The 18,680-nt window shown below is 53.5% G+C and overlaps 1 protein-coding gene across 1 annotated transcript in view; it reads left to right on the top strand.

Moving 5' to 3' along the window:
* Nucleotides 1-18,680, top strand: part of col11a1a (collagen, type XI, alpha 1a) — a 1,142,395-nt gene that overhangs the window by 344,049 nt on the left and 779,666 nt on the right. Inside the window, 2 exon segments of the mRNA XM_072510277.1 lie at nt 7,806-7,889; nt 10,222-10,278. Of these exon segments, the coding sequence (XP_072366378.1) occupies nt 7,806-7,889; nt 10,222-10,278 (141 nt within the window).

Below are 18,680 nucleotides of genomic sequence, written 5' to 3'. Positions count from 1 at the left end.
GACGTGGAGGCTTTGGAGCGGGTGCAGAGGAGATTTACCAGGATGTTGCCTGGTATGGAGGGAAAATCTTATGAGGAAAGGCTGATGGACTTGAGGTTGTTTTCGTTGGAGAGAAGAAGGTTAAGAGGAGACTTAATAGAGGCATACAAAATGATCAGGGGGTTGGATAGGGTGGACAGTTAGAGCCTTCTCCCGCGGATGGATATGGCTGGCACGAGGGGACATAACTTTAAACTGAGGGGTAATAGATATAGGACAGAGGTCAGAGGTAGGTTCTTTACGCAAAGAGTAGTGAGGCCGTGGAATGCCCTACCTGCGACAGTAGTGAACTCGCCAACATTGAGGGCATTTAAAAGTTTATTGGATAAACATATGGATGATAATGGCATAGTGTAGGTTGGATGGCTTTTGTTTCGGTGCAACATCGTGGGCCGAAGGGCCTGTACTGCGCTGTATTGTTAAAAAAAAAAAAAGATAAGTGGTAAAGCAAAAAGTGCAGAGGATACTGGAAGTCTGCAGAGGGATTTGGATAGGCTAAGTGAATGGGCTAGGGTCTGGCAGATGGAATACAATGTTGACAAATGTGGGGTTATCCATTTTGGTAGGAATAACAGCAAAAGGGATTATTATTTAAATGATAAAATATTAAACCATGCTGCTGTGCAGAGAGACCTGGGTGTGCTAGTGCATGAGTCGCAAAGAGTTGGTTTACAGGTGCAACAGGTGATTAAGAAGGCAAATGGAATTTTGTCCTTCATTGCTAGAGGGATGGAGTTTAAGACAAGGGAGGTTCTGCTGCAACTGTATAAGGTGTTAGTGAGGCCACACCTGGAGTATTGTGTTCAGTTTTGGTCTCCTTACTTGAGAAAGGACGTACTGGCGCTGGAGGGTGTGCAGAGGAGATTCACCAGGTTAATCCCAGAGCTGAAGGGGTTGGATTACGAGGAGAGGTTGAGTAGACTGGGACTGTACTCGTTGGAATTTAGAAGGATGAGGGGGGATCTTATAGAAACATATAAGATTATGAAGGGAATAGATAGAATAGATGCGGGCAGGTTGTTTCCACTGGCGGGTGAAAGCAGAACGAGGGGGCATAGCCTCAAAATAACGGGAAGTAGATTTAGGACTGAGTTTAGGAGGAACTTCTTCACCCAAAGGGTTGTGAATCTATGGAATTCCTTGCCCAGTGAAGCAGTCGAGGCTCCTTCATTAAATGTTTTTCAGATAAAGATAGATAGTTTTTTGAAGAATAAAGGGATTAAGGGTTATGGTGTTCGGGCCGGAAAGTGGAGCTGAGTCCACAAAAGATCAGCCATGATCTCATTGAATGGTGGAGCAGGCTCGAGGGGCCAGATGGCCTACTCCTGCTCCTAGTTCTTATGTTCTTATGTTCTTATGTGGGCTTGTTGGCGGATGAGGAGGTGAGCGGGCGGATGCGGGGGTGCATTGAAAACTATCTAGAGGCTAACGATAATGGGGAGGTGCAGGTGAGGGTGGTCTGGGAGGCGCTGAAGGCGGTGATTAGGGGAGAGATAATCTCCACTAGGGCCCACAAGGAGGGAAGGAGAGGAGAGAAAGGGAGAGGTTGGTGGGGGAGATTTTAAGTGTGGATAGGAGGGATGCAGAGGTCCCCGAGGAGGGACTACTCAGGAGCGACAAAGCCTCCAGGCCGAGTTCGACCTGTTGACCACCAAGAAGGCGGAGGTGCAGTGGAGGAAAGCGCAAGGGGCGGTGTATGAGTACGGGGAGAAGGCTAGCCGGATGTTGGCACATCAGCTTCGGAAGCAGGAGGCAGCGAGGCAGATTGGGGGAGTTAGGGATAAAGGGGGGAACATGGCGCAGAGTGCGGTGGGAAAAAATGGGGTATTTAGAGACTTTTATGAGGGGCTGTATAGGTCTGAGCCCCCGACGGAGGAGGGGGGGATGCATCGTTTTCTGGATCGGCGGAGGTTCCCGAGGGTGGAGGAGGAGCAGGTGGCTGGGCCTGGGGCACCGGTAGGGCTGGAGGAGCTGACTAAGGGGCTGGGGAGTATGCAGGCGGGGAAGGCACCGGGGCCAGATGGGTTCCCGGTGGAATTTTACCGGAAGTACATGGACCTGCTGGGCCCTCTATTAGTGAGGACTTTCAATGAGGTGAGGGAGGGGGGGGGCCCTACCCCCGACAATGTCCAGGGCGCTGATCTCGCTGATCTTGAAGCGGGACAAGGACCCATTACAGTGTGGGTCGTATAGGCCAATCTCTCTCCTCAACGTGGACGCAAAGCTATTAGCGAAGGTGTTGGCTACCAGAACTGAGGACTGTGTCCCGGGGGTAATCCATGAGGACCAGACGGGTTTTGTTTAGGGAAGGCAGCTGAATACCAATGTGCGGAGGCTCCTTAACGTAATCATGATGCCTGCAGTGGAGGGGGAAGCAGAGATAGTGGCGGCGATGGACGCGGAGAAGGCCTTCGATAGGGTGGAGTGGGGGTACCTCTGGGAAGTGTTGAGGAGGTTTGGGTTCGGGGAGCGGTTCATTAGTTGGGTTAGGCTACTTTACGAAGCCCCGGTGGCGAGTGTGGCCACGAATCGGAGGAGGTCGGAATACTTTCGGCTGTACCGGGGGACGAGGCAGGGGTGCCCCCTATCCCCCTTGCTATTTGCATTGGCAATTGAGCCTTTGGCTATGGCTCTAAGGGAGTCCAGGAACTGGAGGGGGCTGGTCCGGGGGGGGGGGAAGGAACACTGGGTTTCGTTGTATGCCGATGACCTGTTACTGTATGTGGCGGGCCCAGTGGGGGGGATGCCGGAGGTGAAGAGGATCCTCAGGGAGTTTGGGGACTTTTCCGGGTTAAGCTCAACGTGGGGAAGAGTGAGCTCTTTGTGGTACACCCAGGGGACCAGGGAAGGGGGATAGACGAGCTTCCACTGAAGAGGGCGGAAAGGAGTTTTCGGTATCTGGGGATCCAGGAGGCCAGGAGCTGGGGACCCTACACAAGCTCAACTTGACGCGACTGATGGAGCAGATGGAGGAGGAGTTTAAAAGGTGGGATATGCTGCCACTCTCCTTGGCGGGTAGGGTGCAGTCGGTGAAGATGACGGTGCTCCCAAGGTTCCGTTTTATATTCCAGTGCCTCCCCATCCTGATCCCAAAGGCCTTTTTTAAGCGGGTCAGTAGGAGCATCATGGGATTCGCGTGGGTGAAAAAGACCCCGAGGGTGAGAAGGGTGTTTCTGGAGTGGAGTAGGGACAGAGGATGGTTAGCGTTACCTAATCTGTGTGGGTATTACTGGGCTGCCAATGTGGCGATGATACGCAAGTGGGCAATGGAGGGGGAGGGGGCGGCGTGGAAGAGGCTGGAGATGGCGTCCTGTGTGGGCACGAGTCTGGGAGCGCTGGTGACAGCACCGCTGCCCCTCCCGCCGACTAGGTACACCACGAGTCCGGTGGTGGCGGCGACTTTGAAAATTTGGGGCAGTGGAGACGCCACAGGGGTGAGGTAGAGGCTTCGGTTTGGTCCCCGATCTGGGAGAACCATCGGTTCGTCCCGGGGAGAATGGATGGAGGGTCCCTGAGCTGGCACAGGGCAGGAATTAGAAGGATGGGGGACCTGTTTTTAGATGGGACGTTTGCGAGCCTTGGGGCGCTGGAGGAAAAATTTGGGCTTCCCCCCGGAAATGCCTTCAGGTACATGCAGGTAAGGGCGTTTGTAAGACGACAGGTGAGGAGTTCCCGCTGCTACCAGCACTCAGGATCCAGGATAGGGTGCTCTCGGGGGTGTGGGTTGGAGGGGGCAGGGTCTCGGCGATCTACCAGGAGATGCAGGAGGAGGAGGAGACCTCGGTGGAGGAGCTAAAGGGTAAATGGGAGGAGGAGCTGGGGGAGGAGATAGACGAAGGTACGTGGGAGGACGCCCTGGGTAGGGTTAATTCTTCCTCCTCTTGCGCCAGGCTTAGCCTGATACAATTTAAGGTTCTTCACAGAGCGCATATGACAGGGGCGAGGCTGAGCAGGTTCTTTGGGGTGGAAGACAGGTGTGGGAGGTGCTGGGGGAGCCCAGCAAATCACACCCACATGTTCTGGGCGTGCCCGGCGCTGGATGGGTTCTGGCGGGGTATTGCGAGGACGGTGTCTAAGGTGGTGAACACTCAGATTAAGCCGAGCTGGGGGTTAGCACTATTTGGGGTATCGGACGAGCCGGGAGGGCAGGAGGCGAAAGAGGCCGGTATTCTGGCCTTTGCGTCCCTGGTAGCCCGGCGGAGGATTCTGCTACAGTGGAAGGATGCGAGGCCCCCGAGCGTGGAAGCCTGGATCAGCGACATGGCAGGGTTCATTAAACTGGAGAGGGTAAAGTTTGCCTTGAGAGGGTCTGTGCAGGGGTTCTTCAGGCGGTGGCGACCGTTCCTAGACTTTCTAGCGGGGCGTTAGGAGGTGGTCAGCAGCCGGGGGTGGGGGGGGGGGGGTGTACTTTGTGTTTTCTACTGTGTTTATTATTGCTTAATGGGGGGTTTATATATTGGGGGAATTTGTGAGGTAGTTGTAAGATGTTTATTTATGTGTTCTTTGTTTTTCTTTTTCTGTAAGGGTTTGTTGAAACTATGTAAAAATTTGAATTAAAATATTTCTATAAAAAAAAAGAAGGCTTATAGCATCTTTGGGTTTATAAATGGATGCAGAGAGTATAAAAGCAAGGACGTGATGCTGCACCTCCACAAATCATTGGTCAGACCACATTTGGAGTATTGTGTTCAGTTCTGGGGACCTGATTTAAGGAAGGATGTTAAAGCCCTGGAGAGAGTGCAGAGGAGATTTACTAGAATGATACCAGCAATGAGGAATTTGTGATACAAGGAAAGATGGGAGAAATTGGGCTTGTTCTCCTTGGGGCAGAGAGATTAAGAGACGACCTTATTGAGGCATTCAAAATTCTGAATAATTGCGACAGGGTAAAGCAGGATATTCTGTTTCCACTAGTTGGTAAGTCACTGACTAGAGGTCACAATTTCAAGATGGTCAGCAAGAGAGCTGGGAGTGAGATGAGGAGAAACCTCTTTACTCAGAGAGTTGGGGTTTGGAATGTGCTGCCTGGGGAGTGGTGGAGGCGGATTCCACAGGAGGTTTCAGAAGAGAGCTGGATGTATGTTTGAAAGTGATGAATTTAGAGGTTTACGGAGAGAGGGCTGGGGGATGGGACTACCTGGTTAGCTCTTTTGGGAGCCGGTGCAGACACGATGGGCCGAATGGGCTCCTTCTGGCTGTAAAATTCTATGATTCTTTGCCAAGAACATTTGCCAAGACAGCTCAAAGAACCATTGATTCCACATGGCGTTCCTGCCCATCCTTGATTCAAAATCACATCCGACCTCTTTCATGTCCATGGCACTGATTTCATCGTCATACACGACTACTTTACAAAGCACCCCATTATTCAACAATTATACAAGACGTCAAGCACAACTGTTGCACATTCACAACAGTTTATTCAGTTCGCTTGAGATCATCATGGATCACGGTCCGCAATTCATTGGTAAGCCACTTCAGGATATGCGTGGAAAGTGGAATATCGAACACAATACATCTTCTCCCCGTTATCCTAGATCTGGCTTCGCTGAAAAATGATCCACAGAGTGAAATCCCGAATTCTCAAATGTAGACAGATCAAGCAAGATTGGCATATTGCAATGTTGCATCTGAGAGTGACATCTTTAATAATAATAATAATAAAGTTTCTTAGTGTCACAAAGGAAGGTGTTGGTGTAGGGGAGGTATTGGCGCAGTGGTATTGTCGCTGGTCTAGTAACCCAGAGACCCAGGGTAACGCTCTGGGACCCAGGGTAACGCTCTGGGACCCGGGGTAACGCTCTGGGACCCAGGGTAACGCTCTGGGACCCAGGGTAACGCTCTGAGACCCAGGGTAACGCTCTGAGACCCAGGGTAACGCTCTGGGACCCCGGGTAACGCTCTGGGACCCAGGGTAACGCTCTGGGACCCGGGGTAACGCTCTGAGACCCAGGGTAACGCTCTGGGGACCCAGGGTAACGCTCTGGGACCCAGGGTAATGCTCTGGGACCCAGGGTAATGCTCTGGGACCCAGGGTAACGCTCTGGGGACCGAGGGTAATGTTCTGGGGACCCAAGGTAACACTCTGGGGACCCAGGGTAACACTCTGGGGACCGAGGGTAACGCTCTGGGACCCAGGGTAACGCTCTGGGGACCCAGGGTAACGCTCTATCACCACACCACACCCAACAAGTGCCACCTGCAACCCCTTTACATGTCAGTGTCAATTATTGGATACTTAACATCAATGAGACATCTAATTGGAATGTCTCTAAGCCCATTCCTAACATTTCACTATGTCAGTCCACCTGTGCTCAATATCCCCCAATGTCCTTACCCCCCAAAATATTTTACTCTCAGTCCTGAAAGTAGCAATTGACCACCAGAATCCACAGTTTCCGCGGAGGCAGGGTTCCAGATTCCCAATGTCTTTGTTTCGAAGAAATGTTTCCAGATTTCACTTCCAAATAGCGTTGCTGGAATTTTAAGGTTTCGCCCTCTGTTCCTGGACCAGAAAGGAGAGGATTCCTCTCTATCCTGTGACTGGTGTTTCTCTGTCGCCTGTTTAATTGTCTCAGTTCATTAGTTTAAAACGGGTAATTAATGTGCCCCATGAGAAATGTGGGACGAAGTGGAGACTGGGGAATAAATGCTGCTGAATAAGGGACTGATATCTCAGCTCTGCAAATCTCCGCAGCAAGTCCACACCCTGTTTGCAGCATGGGACCAGGCCCTTCGGCCCACTTGTGTTTCTGGCAGCGATTAAATGATAAACAAGGGGCGGGATTCTCTCAGGCCATGCCGGGCCGGGCGCGATTCGCGCGACGACGCCCTGATGCGGTCCAGCGATTCTCCGGTGAGTGGAGAATTGGCGCCATTCTCCGCCCGGGATGGGCCGAGTGGCCGGAAAAAGAATTGGAGTCCCACCGGCGCCGTCCACGTGTGGTCTTACCCAGCGGCACCTTGGCGTGCATCCTTTCTGGGGCGGCCTGGTGGGGGGTGGTCCGATCCTGGGGGGGGGGGTCCGATCCTGGGGGGGCGGTCCGATCCCTGGGGGGGGGTCCGATCCCTGGGGGGTGGTCCGATCCTGGGGGGGGGTCCGATCCCTGGGGGGGGTCCGATCCCTGGGGGGGGGGTCCGATCCCTGGGGGGGGGTCCGATCCCTGGGGGGGGGTTCCGATCCCTGGGGGGGGGGTCCGATCCCTGGGGGGGGGGGTCCGATCCCTGGGGGGGGTCCGATCCCTGGGGGGGGGGGGTCCGATCCCTGGGGGGGGGGGGTCCGATCCCGGGGGGCCTCCGCTGTGGCCTGGCCCGCGATCGGGGCCTACTGATCGGTGGGCCGGCCTCTCGGGCTGGGGGCCTCTTGCTCCGCGCCGCCCCAGTAGCCCTACGCCATGTTGCGTCGGGGCCGGCGCGGAGAAGGACGTCACCACGCATGGGCGCAATCGCGTTGATGGCAGTGCGCAGACCCGCGCCGCACATTTGAGGCCGGTATCGGCAGCTGGAGTGACGTGGGTCGCTCCAGTGCCAGGCTGGCCTGAAGGGCTCGGAATCGCTGTTCCTGGGGCCTGTTGACACCGTCGGAAAACGGGACACCTTTTACAACGGCGTCAACACTTAGCCTCGGGACCAGAGAATCCCGCCCAGTGTGTTTTTTAAAACAATGTTTAAAATGTTTTAAATCATTAACAGTGGTATCTTGTTTCAGACGTTTTACCTGATAAAGTGTGGTATTTTTCCTAAGGTGTTGTTTTTGCTGTTTACAGTTCCAGTATGGTTCGAGTGGTGAAAAGGGTCCAATTGTTTCAGCGCAGCAAGCTCAGGCTCAGGCTATCTTGCAACAAGCCAGGGTAAGGAATTCTTTTAGTATTACTCCCTCTTCAATATCCTCATCCCCAAGAAAAACATCACTCCCTACAGACTGACCATTACTCTGCCTACAACCCCCATCTCCACTGCCTCAAGCCCAAATGGCTCAGACTCGAGTTGAACAATCGACCATCGAATCTGACTGCATCACTTCAAATAGCCTTGATGTACTATCAGTTACGACGAGACGAGAGTAGAATGTAATCGAGGCTGACGAAATGTCTGCTGTACGGAGAGCACACATATTTATACTCCGCCTACTGGAAAAGGAATTGAGTACTCTAAATTGACATTAGTTACAATCCTTAACAGGGACACCCCAGGAAAGAGAGCCCATCAAAAAGCCAATCAGTCCGGAGACCTTCAGGTCCTTCCGCACTTCCGTAGCCCAGCCTCCGACTCGTCACTCTATCGGGAGATTGAATGGTCCACACTCGCTGTCACCTCAGGCGGATCCACTTCAACAACAGGCGACCGGGCCTCATCAGCCTCGACAGACGCAGCAGGTTGAACAGGGACGGGAAGCCCTGGCTCCCTTTGGCTGGACAGAGTTAGAGGAATATGCACCATGCCCGCTGGACTCGTCAACTCCACATTGGAGGTCATCGCCCTTCACCTCCTCAGATGGTCAACGTGTTTAATGCCGATTTTCTCATCAACATGGACCACATAAAACTCCGGCCCTGAAACCACAGGCCAAAACCGGGGCTCCCACCCCTCTGCTCTGACTGCTGACTCCATAGGAGGCTGTGCCCCCACCCTCCCCGCCAGATTTGGAAAGACCAGATCGAATCGGGTTCTCAGCCCGGAAGCAGCTCTCAGTTGGTGTGATCTCCGTGGCTGAGTGAAGGGGTGTTCACATTGCTTGTTCATGACATTCTCTGCCAGGCTGTTTGTCGCTGGGTGGCAGGGATCCGATTGTGTTGCATGCCAATGGCTCACACAAAAACCTGGAAGTCATCGCCGGTGAAGCAGGTGCCATTGTCCAGAAAGATTGATTCAGGAAACCTGTAAATGACAACCAATTGGTGTGGCCGCCAAGTGATCCCCATCTCTTGAACCGATCACCGATTGGATAGGACAGCCACCAAACTCCTCTTGCTCATGAACTGGCATCATCAACATGTATGGTCGACCTGGCCACTCCCAGGGTGAAGGATGGCAGAAGGTGGCAAATTTGGCACTGTTGTACTCGCTCGTCAATGACTTTACCTCTGCCAGGCCACCTGTGTGCCAACATATTCATTTTTGTCTGTCTGCCCTGGTTGGGGGCTATGGACCTCTTGAAGGAAGGGTCCCCTGGCCTGAGGCGTGATGCTCACCCGTGATCCTTACAGAAACACGCCATCTTCACGTGTCAACTTGACAAGACAAAACGTAGTGCCTCAGCTCTAACGCCAGCCCGTGTGTGTTATTCGTTTGATCTTTGAAAGAATTAGGTCTCTCTGAGTCCAGTTGTGGAGCCTTTAATAACCCTCGCAGACATTCACACTCTCTCCACTATGCTACTGTCCCGAACTCCTTCAGTAACACACTCTTTACCTTCCTCCTTCTCTTTCTCCTTTCTCTCTCTCTCTCACTGACTTTCTATCTTTCTCCCTATATCTCTCTCTCCTTTCTTTCTCTCTCTCTCACTGACTTTCTATCTCTCTCCCTATATCTCTCTCTCCTTTCTTTCTCTCTCTCTCTCTGACTCTCTCTATCTCTCTCCCTATCTCTCTCTCTCCTTTCTCTCTCTCTCTCTGTCTTTCTCTCTCTCTCTCTGACTCTCTATCTCTCTCCCTATCTATCTCTCTCCTTTCTTTCTCTCTCTCTCTCTGACTCTCTCTATCTCTCTCCCTATCTCTCCCACTCTCTCTGACTCTCTCTATCTGTCTCTCTATCTCTGTTTCCCTCCAGTTCATTCAACTATCCGAGACTCTAATCCAAACTACTTGATTGCCACTACCTAGAAAGGCAAGAGCAGCAGATACCTGGGAACCCCACCACCTGGAGGTTCCCCTCCAAGTCACTCACCACCCTGACTTGGAAATATATCACCGTTCCTTCACTGTCGCTGGGGCAACATCCTGGAACTCCCTCCCTAACAGCACAGTGGGTGTACCTACACCACACGGACTGCAGCAGTTCAAGAAGGCAGCTCACCACCACCTTCTCAAGGGTAATTAGGGACGGGCAATAAATGCTGGCCTAGTTAGTGATGCCCATGCACCCAGTCTGAATAACAAAGTTCTCCCAGCGATCCCGTTGTCGATCCATCACTTCGTCCCTCAGACTCGTTCTCTCATTACAATTTCTTTTTGTTCTGTTTAGATCGCGATGCGAGGTCCAACTGGTCCAATGGGTCTGACGGGAAGATCAGGTCCTGTGGTAAGTTATTGATTTGATTTTGCTCTCTCGCTTGGTGTGTGAGTTAACCTGGTGTTTACATCTCACTCCCAATGGACTAGATATCAGCACAGCCAATAAACTGAGACCAGTTTACAATGGGGAAAGTGTGACATTAACAGGCCCTCAATAACATCTTTTAACAATAATAATAATAATAATCTTTATTAGTGTCACAAGTAGGCTTACATTAACACTGCAATGCAGTTACTGTGAAAATCCCCTAGTCGCCACATTCCGGCGCCTGTTCGGGTACACGGAGGGAGAATTCAGAATGTCCAATTCATCTAACCTGCACGTCTTTGGACTGTGGGAGGAAACCGGAGCACCCGGAGGAAACCCACGCAGACACGGGGAGAACGTGCAGACTCCGCACAGACAGTGACCCAAGCCGGGAATCAAATCTGGGACCCTGGAGTGAAGCAGCAGTGCTAACCATTGTGCGATCATGCCGTGCTTGTGGTTGGAGAGAAGGCTTCAGGTGAAAGGCGGAGGAGAGAATAGGATGAGGAAGACGATGGAGGGAACAGGAAGTTCAGGGAGAGAAACGTTCCATTGGAGGAGATTGCAGAGGGAAAGAATGAGATCAGAGAATTCCACAAACACATGGTTAATTCAGTCATTCCCATTCTTACATCCAATAGTAACCAAGATGTACAGTATTGTGTCATTTGGGATGAATGTTACAGCAGTTTGGGAGTTTAATACAGACCCTCTGACAGTGCGGCACTCCCTCAGTACTGACCCTCTGACAGTGCAGCACACCCTCAGAACTGACCCTCTGACAGTGCAGCACTCCCTCAGTACTGACCCTCTGACAGTGCGGCACTCCCTCAGTACTGACCCTCTGACAGTGCAGCACTCCCTCAGAACTGACCCTCTGACAGTGCAGCACTCCCTCAGTACTGACCCTCTGACAGTGCGGCACTCCCTCAGTACTGACCCTCTGACAGTGCAGCACTCCCTCAGTACAGACTCTCTGACAGTGCAGCACTCCCTCAGTACTGACCCTCTGACAGTGCGGCACTCCCTCAGCACTGACCCTCTGACAGTGCAGCACTCCCTCAGCACTGATCCTCTGACAGTGCGGCACTCCCTCAGTACTGACCCTCTGACAGAGCAGCACTCCCTCAGTACTGACCCTCTGACAGTGCAGCACTCCCTCAGTACTGACCCTCAAACAGTGCAGCACTCCCTCAGTACTGATCCTCTGACAGTGCGACACTCCCTCAGCACTGATCCTCTGACAGTGCGGCACTCCCTCAGCACTGACCCTCTGACAGTGCGGCACTCCCTCAGCACTGACCCTCTGACATAGAACATAGAACATAGAACGATACAGCGCAGTACAGGCCCTTCGGCCCACGATGTTGCACCGAAACAAAAGCCATCTAACCTACACTATGCCATTATCATCCATATGTTTATCCAATAAATTTTTAAATGCCCTCAATGTTGGCGAGTTCACTACTGTAGCAGGTAGGGCATTCCACGGCCTCACTACTCTTTGCGTAAAGAACCTACCTCTGACCTCTTGTCCTATATCTATTACCCCTCAGTTTAAAGCTATGTCCCCTCGTGCCAGCCATTTCCATCCGCGGGAGAAGGGTCTCACTGTCCACCCTATCCAACCCCCTGATCATTTTGTATGCCTCTATTAAGTCTCCTCTTAACCTTCTTCTCTCCAACGAAAACAACCTCAAGTCCATCAGCCTTTCCTCATAAGATTTTCCCTCCATATCAGGCAACATCCTGGTAAATCTCCTCTGCACCCGCTCCAAAGCCTCCACGTCCTTCCTATAATGCGGTGACCAGAACTGTACGCAATACTCCAAATGCGGCCGTACCAGAGTTCTGTACAGCTGCAACATGACCTCCCGACTCCGGAACTCAATCCCTCTACCAATAAAGGCCAACACTCCATAGGCCTTCTTCACAACCCTATCAACCTGGGTGGCAACTTTCAGGGATCTATGTACATGGACACCTAGATCCCTCTGCTCATCCACACTTCCAAGAACTTTACCATTAGCCAAATATTCCGCATTCCTGTTATTCCTTCCAAAGTGAATCACCTCACACTTCTCTACTTAAACTCCATTTGCCACCTCTCAGCCCAGCTCTGCAGCTTATCTATACCCCTCTGTAACCTGCTACATCCTTCCACACTATCGACAACACCACCGACTTTAGTGTTGTCTGCAAATTTACTCACCCACCCTTCTGCGCCTTCCTCTAGGTCATTGATAAAAATGACAAACAGCAACGGCCCCAGAACAGATCCTTGTGGTACGCCACTTGTAACTGAACTCCATTCTGAACATTTCCCATCAACCACCACCCTCTGTCTTCTTTCAGCTAGCCAATTTCTGATCCACATCTCTAAATCACCCTCAATCCCCAGCCTCCGTATTTTCTGCAATAGCCTACCATGGGGAACCTTATCAAACGCTTTACTGAAATCCATATACACCACATCAACTGCTCTACCCTCGTCTACCTGTTCAGTCACCTTCTCAAAGAACTCGATAAGGTTTGTGAGGCATGACCTACCCTTCACAAAGCCATGCTGACTATCCCTGATCATATTCTTCCTATCTAGATGATTATAAATCTTGTCTCTTATAATCCCCTCCAAGACTTTACCCACTACAGACGTGAGGCTCACCGGTCTATAGTTGCCGGGGTTGTCTCTGCTCCCCTTTTTGAACAAAGGGACCACATTTGCTGTCCTCCAGTCCTCTGGCACTATTCCTGTAGCCAATGATGACATTAAAAAATGATGACAGTGCAGCACTCCCTCAGTACTGACCCTCTGACAGTGCGGAGCTCCCTCAGTACTGACCCTCTGACAGTGCAGCACTCCCTCAGTATTGACCCTCTGACAGTGCAGCACCCCCTCAGTACTGACCCTCTGACAGTGCAGCACTCCGTCAGTACTGACCCTCTGACAGTGCGGAGCTCCCTCAGTACTGACCCTCTGACAGTGCAGCACTCCCTCAGTATTGACCCTCTGACAGTGCAGCACTCCCTCAGTACTGACCCTCTGACAGTGCAGCGCTCTCTCAGTACTGACCCTCTGACAGTGCAGCACTCCCTCAGTACTGACCCTCTGACAGTGCAGCACTCCCTCAGTACTGACCCTCTGACAGTGCAGCACTCCCTCAGTACTGACCCTCTGACAATGCAGCACTCTCTCAGTACTGACCCTCTGACAATGCAGCACTCTCTCAGTACTGACCCTCTGACAGTGCAGCACTCCCTCAGTACTGACCCTCTGACAGTGCAGCGCTCTCTCAGTACTGACCCTCTGACAGTGCGGCACTCCCTCAGTACTGACCCTCTGACAGTGCAGCACTCCCTCAGTACTGACCCTCTGACAGTGCAGCACTCCCTCAGTACTGACCCTCTGACAGTGCAGCACTCCCTCAGTACTGACCCTCTGACAGTGCGGCACTCCCTCAGTACTGACCCTCTGATAGTGCGGCACTCCCTCAGTACTGACCCTCTGACAGTGCAGCACTCCCTCAGTACTGACCCTCTGACAGTGCAGCACTCCCTCAGTACTGACCCTCTGACAGTGCAGCACCCCCTGAGTACTGACCCTCTGAAAGTGCTGCATTCCCTCAGTACTGACCCTCTGACAGTGCAGCACTCCCTCAGTACTGACCCTCTGACAGTGCAGCACCCCCTCAGTACTGACCCTCTGACAGTGCAGCACTCCCTCAGTACTGACCCTCTGACAGTGCAGCACTCCCTCAGTACTGACCCTCTGACAGTGCGGCACACCCTCAGTACTGACACTCTGACCCTCTGACAGTGCGGAGCTCCCTCAGTACTGACCCTCTGACAGTGCGGCACTCCCTCAGTACTGACCCTCTGACAGTGCGGAGCTCCCTCAGTACTGACCCTCTGACAGTGCAGCACTCCCTCAGTACTGACCCTCTGACAGTGCGGCACTCCCTCAGCACTGACCCTCTGACAGTGCGGCACTCCCTCAGTACTGACCGTCTGACAGTGCGGCACTCCCTCAGTACTGACCCACTGGCAGTGCAGCACCCCCTCAGTACTGACCCTCTGACAGTGCAGCACTCCCTCAGTACTGACCCTCTGACAGTGCAGCACCCCCTGAGTACTGACCCTCTGAAAGTGCAGCATTCCCTCAGTACTGACCCTCTGACAGTGCGGCACACCCTCAGTACTGACACTCTGACAGTGCAGCACTCCCTCAGTACTGACCCCCTGACAGTGCGGCACACCCTCAGTACTGACACTCTGACCCTCTGACAGTGCAGCACTCCCTCAGTACTGACCCTCTGACAGTGCAGCACTCCCTCAGTACTGACCCTCTGACTGTGCTGCACTCCCTCAGTACTGCCCCTCTGACAGTGCGGCACTCCCTCAGTCACTACAGTGCGTGTTCAAATCATAGTATCATAGAATTTACAGTGCAGACGCTGGCCATTCGGCCCATCGAGCCTGCACCGCCCCTTGGAAAGAGCACCCCATTTAGGGCCACACCTGCACCCTATGCCCACCTAATATGGAATTGCAATTAACCTTTTTTGAATACTAAGGTCAATTTATCAAGGCCAATCCACCTAACGTCCCCACCTTTGGACTGTGGGAGGAAACCGGAGCACCCGGAGGAAACCCACGCAGACACGGGGAGAACGTGCAGACTCCGCACAGACAGTGACCCAGCGGGGAATCGAACCTGGGATCCTGGAGCTGTGAAACGGCTGTGCTAACCGCTGTGCTACCGTGCTGCCCTGTTGAGTGGATCTGAGAATAACTCAAAATAACCCTTTCCTCAAAGACATTTCTTCACCTGTCTCCCAGATTCAAACAGCTGATGTATAAATTGGCTCAAGTTGCTTCAGGTGATGCTCTGCATTTCGATGTAGTCTCTCTATTTGAATGAGCAGTGGGCCTGCAGATTACTGTGCTGATAATGGTGCCGAAGGACATTTTAAATCTTTGTTCATTCCAGACTTCATTCTCATTGAAAAAAGTGTAACCTGACTCCCCGAGTCTAAGTGAGATTTATGTTCCCTAGACTGGATGCCTTCACTCCGGAGGATCCATTTCCTGCTGCTCCCAATATTTAGTCTCGTTCCTCTCGTAGCCAGGGGAAAGTCTGTGAGGAGCTGGCGGTTTGTGTGTCCTCTGGAGGGGTTTTCATTGCAGTTTGCGGTTTGAATATGTTTTCGATATCGCTGACTGCACAATATCCTGCAGAGGAGCAGCAAAGAATTGGAAATAATGGGGACAGATGGATAAAACCAGTCAGCCAGACAGGACATTCATGGGAATCCTGCCTCTGCTGTGTTCTCGGAAACAAGGTCTGTCACTGAAATTCTTCACAATATCATTGACAAACCTTTAAAGTGGGTTTGCCTTTCAGGCTGGAGATGGTAAAGTATTTTTCTGATTTACAGAGATCTCACTGTCTGCTCCTGTTACATCACTCACTCCCGATCCAGGGAGACAAAACTGTCCAGGGGAGACAATACTGTCCAGGGGAGACAATACTGTCCAGGGGAGACAATACTGTCCAGGGGAGACAATACTGTCCAGGGGAGACAATACTGTCCAGGGGAGACAATACTGTCCAGGGGAGACAATACTGTCCAGAGGAGACACTACTGTCCAGGGGAGACAATACTGTCCAGGGGAGACAATACTGTCCAGGGGAGACAATACTGTCCAGGGGAGACAATACTGTCCAGGGGAGACAATACTGTTCAGGGAGACAATACTGTCCAGGGGAGACAATACTGTCCAGGGGAGACAATACTGTCCAGGGGAGACAATACTGTCCAGGGGAGACAATACTGTCCAGGGGAGACAACACTGTACAGGGGAGACAATGCTGTCCAGGGGAGACAATACTGTCCAGGGAGACAATACTGTGCAGGGGAGACAATACTGTCCAGGGGAGACAATACTGTCCAGGGAGACAATACTGTCCAGGGAGACAATACTGTGCAGGGGAGACAATACTGTCCAGGGGAGACAATACTGTCCAGGGAGACAATACTGTCCAGGGGAGACAATGCTGTCCAGGGGAGACAATACTGTCCAGGGAGACAATACTGTCCAGGGGAGACAATACTGTCCAGGGGAGACAATACTGTCCAGGGAGACAATACTGTCCAGGGGAGACAATACTGTCCAGGGGAAACAATACTGTCCAGGGGAGACAATACTGTCCAGGGGAGACAATACTGTCCAGGGGAGACAACACTGTCCAGGGGAGACAATGCTGTCCAGGGGAGACAATACTGTCCAGGGAGACAATACTGTCCAGGGGAGACAATACTGTCCAGGGGAGACAATACTGTCCAGGGGAGACAATACTGTCCAGGGAGACAATACTGTCCAGGGGAGACAATACTGTCCAGGGGAGACAATACTGTCCAGGGGAGACAATACTGTCCAGGGGAGACAATACTGTCCAGGGGAGACGATACTGTCCAGGGGAGACGATACTGTCCAGGGGAGACAATACTGTCCAGGGGAGACAATACTGTCCAGGGGTGACAATACTGTCCAGGGGAGACAATACTGTCCAGGGGAGGCAATACTGTCCAGGGGAGACAATACTGTCCAGGGGAGACAATACTGATCCAGGGGAGACAATACTGTCCAGGAGAGACAATACTGTCCAGGGGAGACAATACTGTCCAGGGGAGACAATACTGTCCAGGGGAGACAATACTGTCCAGGGGAGACGATACTGATCAACCTCTGCTACTTGGTGATGGGAAACAATCAGCTCCTCAATGAGATTGTGGCTGAACAGGATCTGAACTCCTTCCCCCTCCATCCACCCCGCCCTCCATCCTCCTCCCTCCATCCACCCTCCCTCCTTCCCCTCACTCCATCCTCCCTCCATCCCCTCCCGTCTTGCCTCCCTCCTGCCCACCCTCCCTCCACCCCCTCGCTCCTCCCCCTCCCTCCATCCCCCTCCCTCCTCCCCCTCACTCCATCCCCCTCACTCCATCCACCCTCCCTCCATCCCCTGCCTTCTCCCCTCCCTCCACCCCCCTCATTCCTCCCCTCCCTCCACCCCCTCACTCATCCCCCTCCCTCCACCCCCCATGCTCCTCCCCCTCCCTCCATCACCCTCACTCCATCCACCCTCCCTCCTTCCCCTCACTCCATCCACCCTCCCTCCTCCCCCTCACTCCATCCCCCACCCTCCTCCCCCACCCTCCGCCCCCCTCACTCCATCTGCCCACCCTCCCCCTCCCTCCATCCCCCTCACTCCATCGACCCTCACTCCACCCATCCTCACTCCATCCACCCTCCCTCCCTCCTTCTCCCTCCCTCCTTCTCCCTCCCTCCTTCTCCCTCCCTCCTTCCCCCTCCCTCCACCCCCTCACTCCATCCGTCCTCCCTCCACCCTCCTCCCCCTCCCTCCTCCCTCTCCCTCCACCCCCTCACTCCATCCCCCCTCCCTCCTCCCCCTCACTCCATCCCCCCCTCCCACCATCCCCCTCACTCCATTCGCCCCCTCCCCCCTCCCTCCATCCCCCTCACTCCATCCCCCTCTCTCCTTCCCCCTCCCTCCTTCCCTCTCACTCCACCTGCCCTCCCTCCATCCCCCTCCCTCCTCCCTCCTTCCCCCTCCCTCCTTCCCTCTCACTCCATCTGCTCTCCCTCCTTCCCCCTCACTCCATCTGCCCTCCCTCCTCCCTCCTCACTCCTTCCCCCTCACTCCTTCCCCCTCACTCCATCTGCCCTCCCTCCTTCCTCCTTCCCCCACCCTCCTACATCCTCACTCCATCTGCCCTCCCTCCTTCCTTCTCCCTCCCTCCTTCCCCCTCCCTCCTTCCCCCTCCCTCCACCCCTCTCACTCCATCTGACCTCCCTCCTTCCCCCTCCCTCCTTCCCTCTCACTCCATCTGACCTCCCTCCTTCCCCCTCCCTCCACCCCTCTCACTCCATCTGACCTCCCTCCTTCCCCCTCCCTCCATCCCCCTAACTCCATCTGCTCTCCCTCCTTCCCCCTCCCTCCTTCCCCCTCACTCCATCTGCCCTCCCTCCTTCCCCCTCACTCCATCTGCCCTCCCTCCTCCCTCCTTCCCCCTCACTCCACCTGCCCTCCCTCCTCCCCCATCCCTCCATCCCCCTCACTCCATCCCCCCCACTCCATCTGCTCTCCTTCCTTCCCCCTCACTCCTTCCCCTCACTCCACCTGCCCTCCCTCCTCCCTCCTTCCCCCTCACTCCACCTGCCCTCCCTCCTCCCTCCTTCCCCTCACTCCATCTGCCCTCCCTCCTTCCTCCTCACTCCATCTGCCTTCCCTCCTCCCGCCTTCACCTTCCCTCTGCCCTCATGTCTTCCTCCAGTGTCAGATTGGGCTCCTTGATGCT

This window comes from Scyliorhinus torazame, chromosome 7 (genome assembly GCF_047496885.1).
Source record: "Scyliorhinus torazame isolate Kashiwa2021f chromosome 7, sScyTor2.1, whole genome shotgun sequence".
Lineage (NCBI taxonomy): Eukaryota > Metazoa > Chordata > Chondrichthyes > Carcharhiniformes > Scyliorhinidae > Scyliorhinus > Scyliorhinus torazame.
The sequence above is the reverse complement of the archived record's forward strand: the minus strand, read 5'-3'. Positions and strand labels throughout refer to the sequence as shown.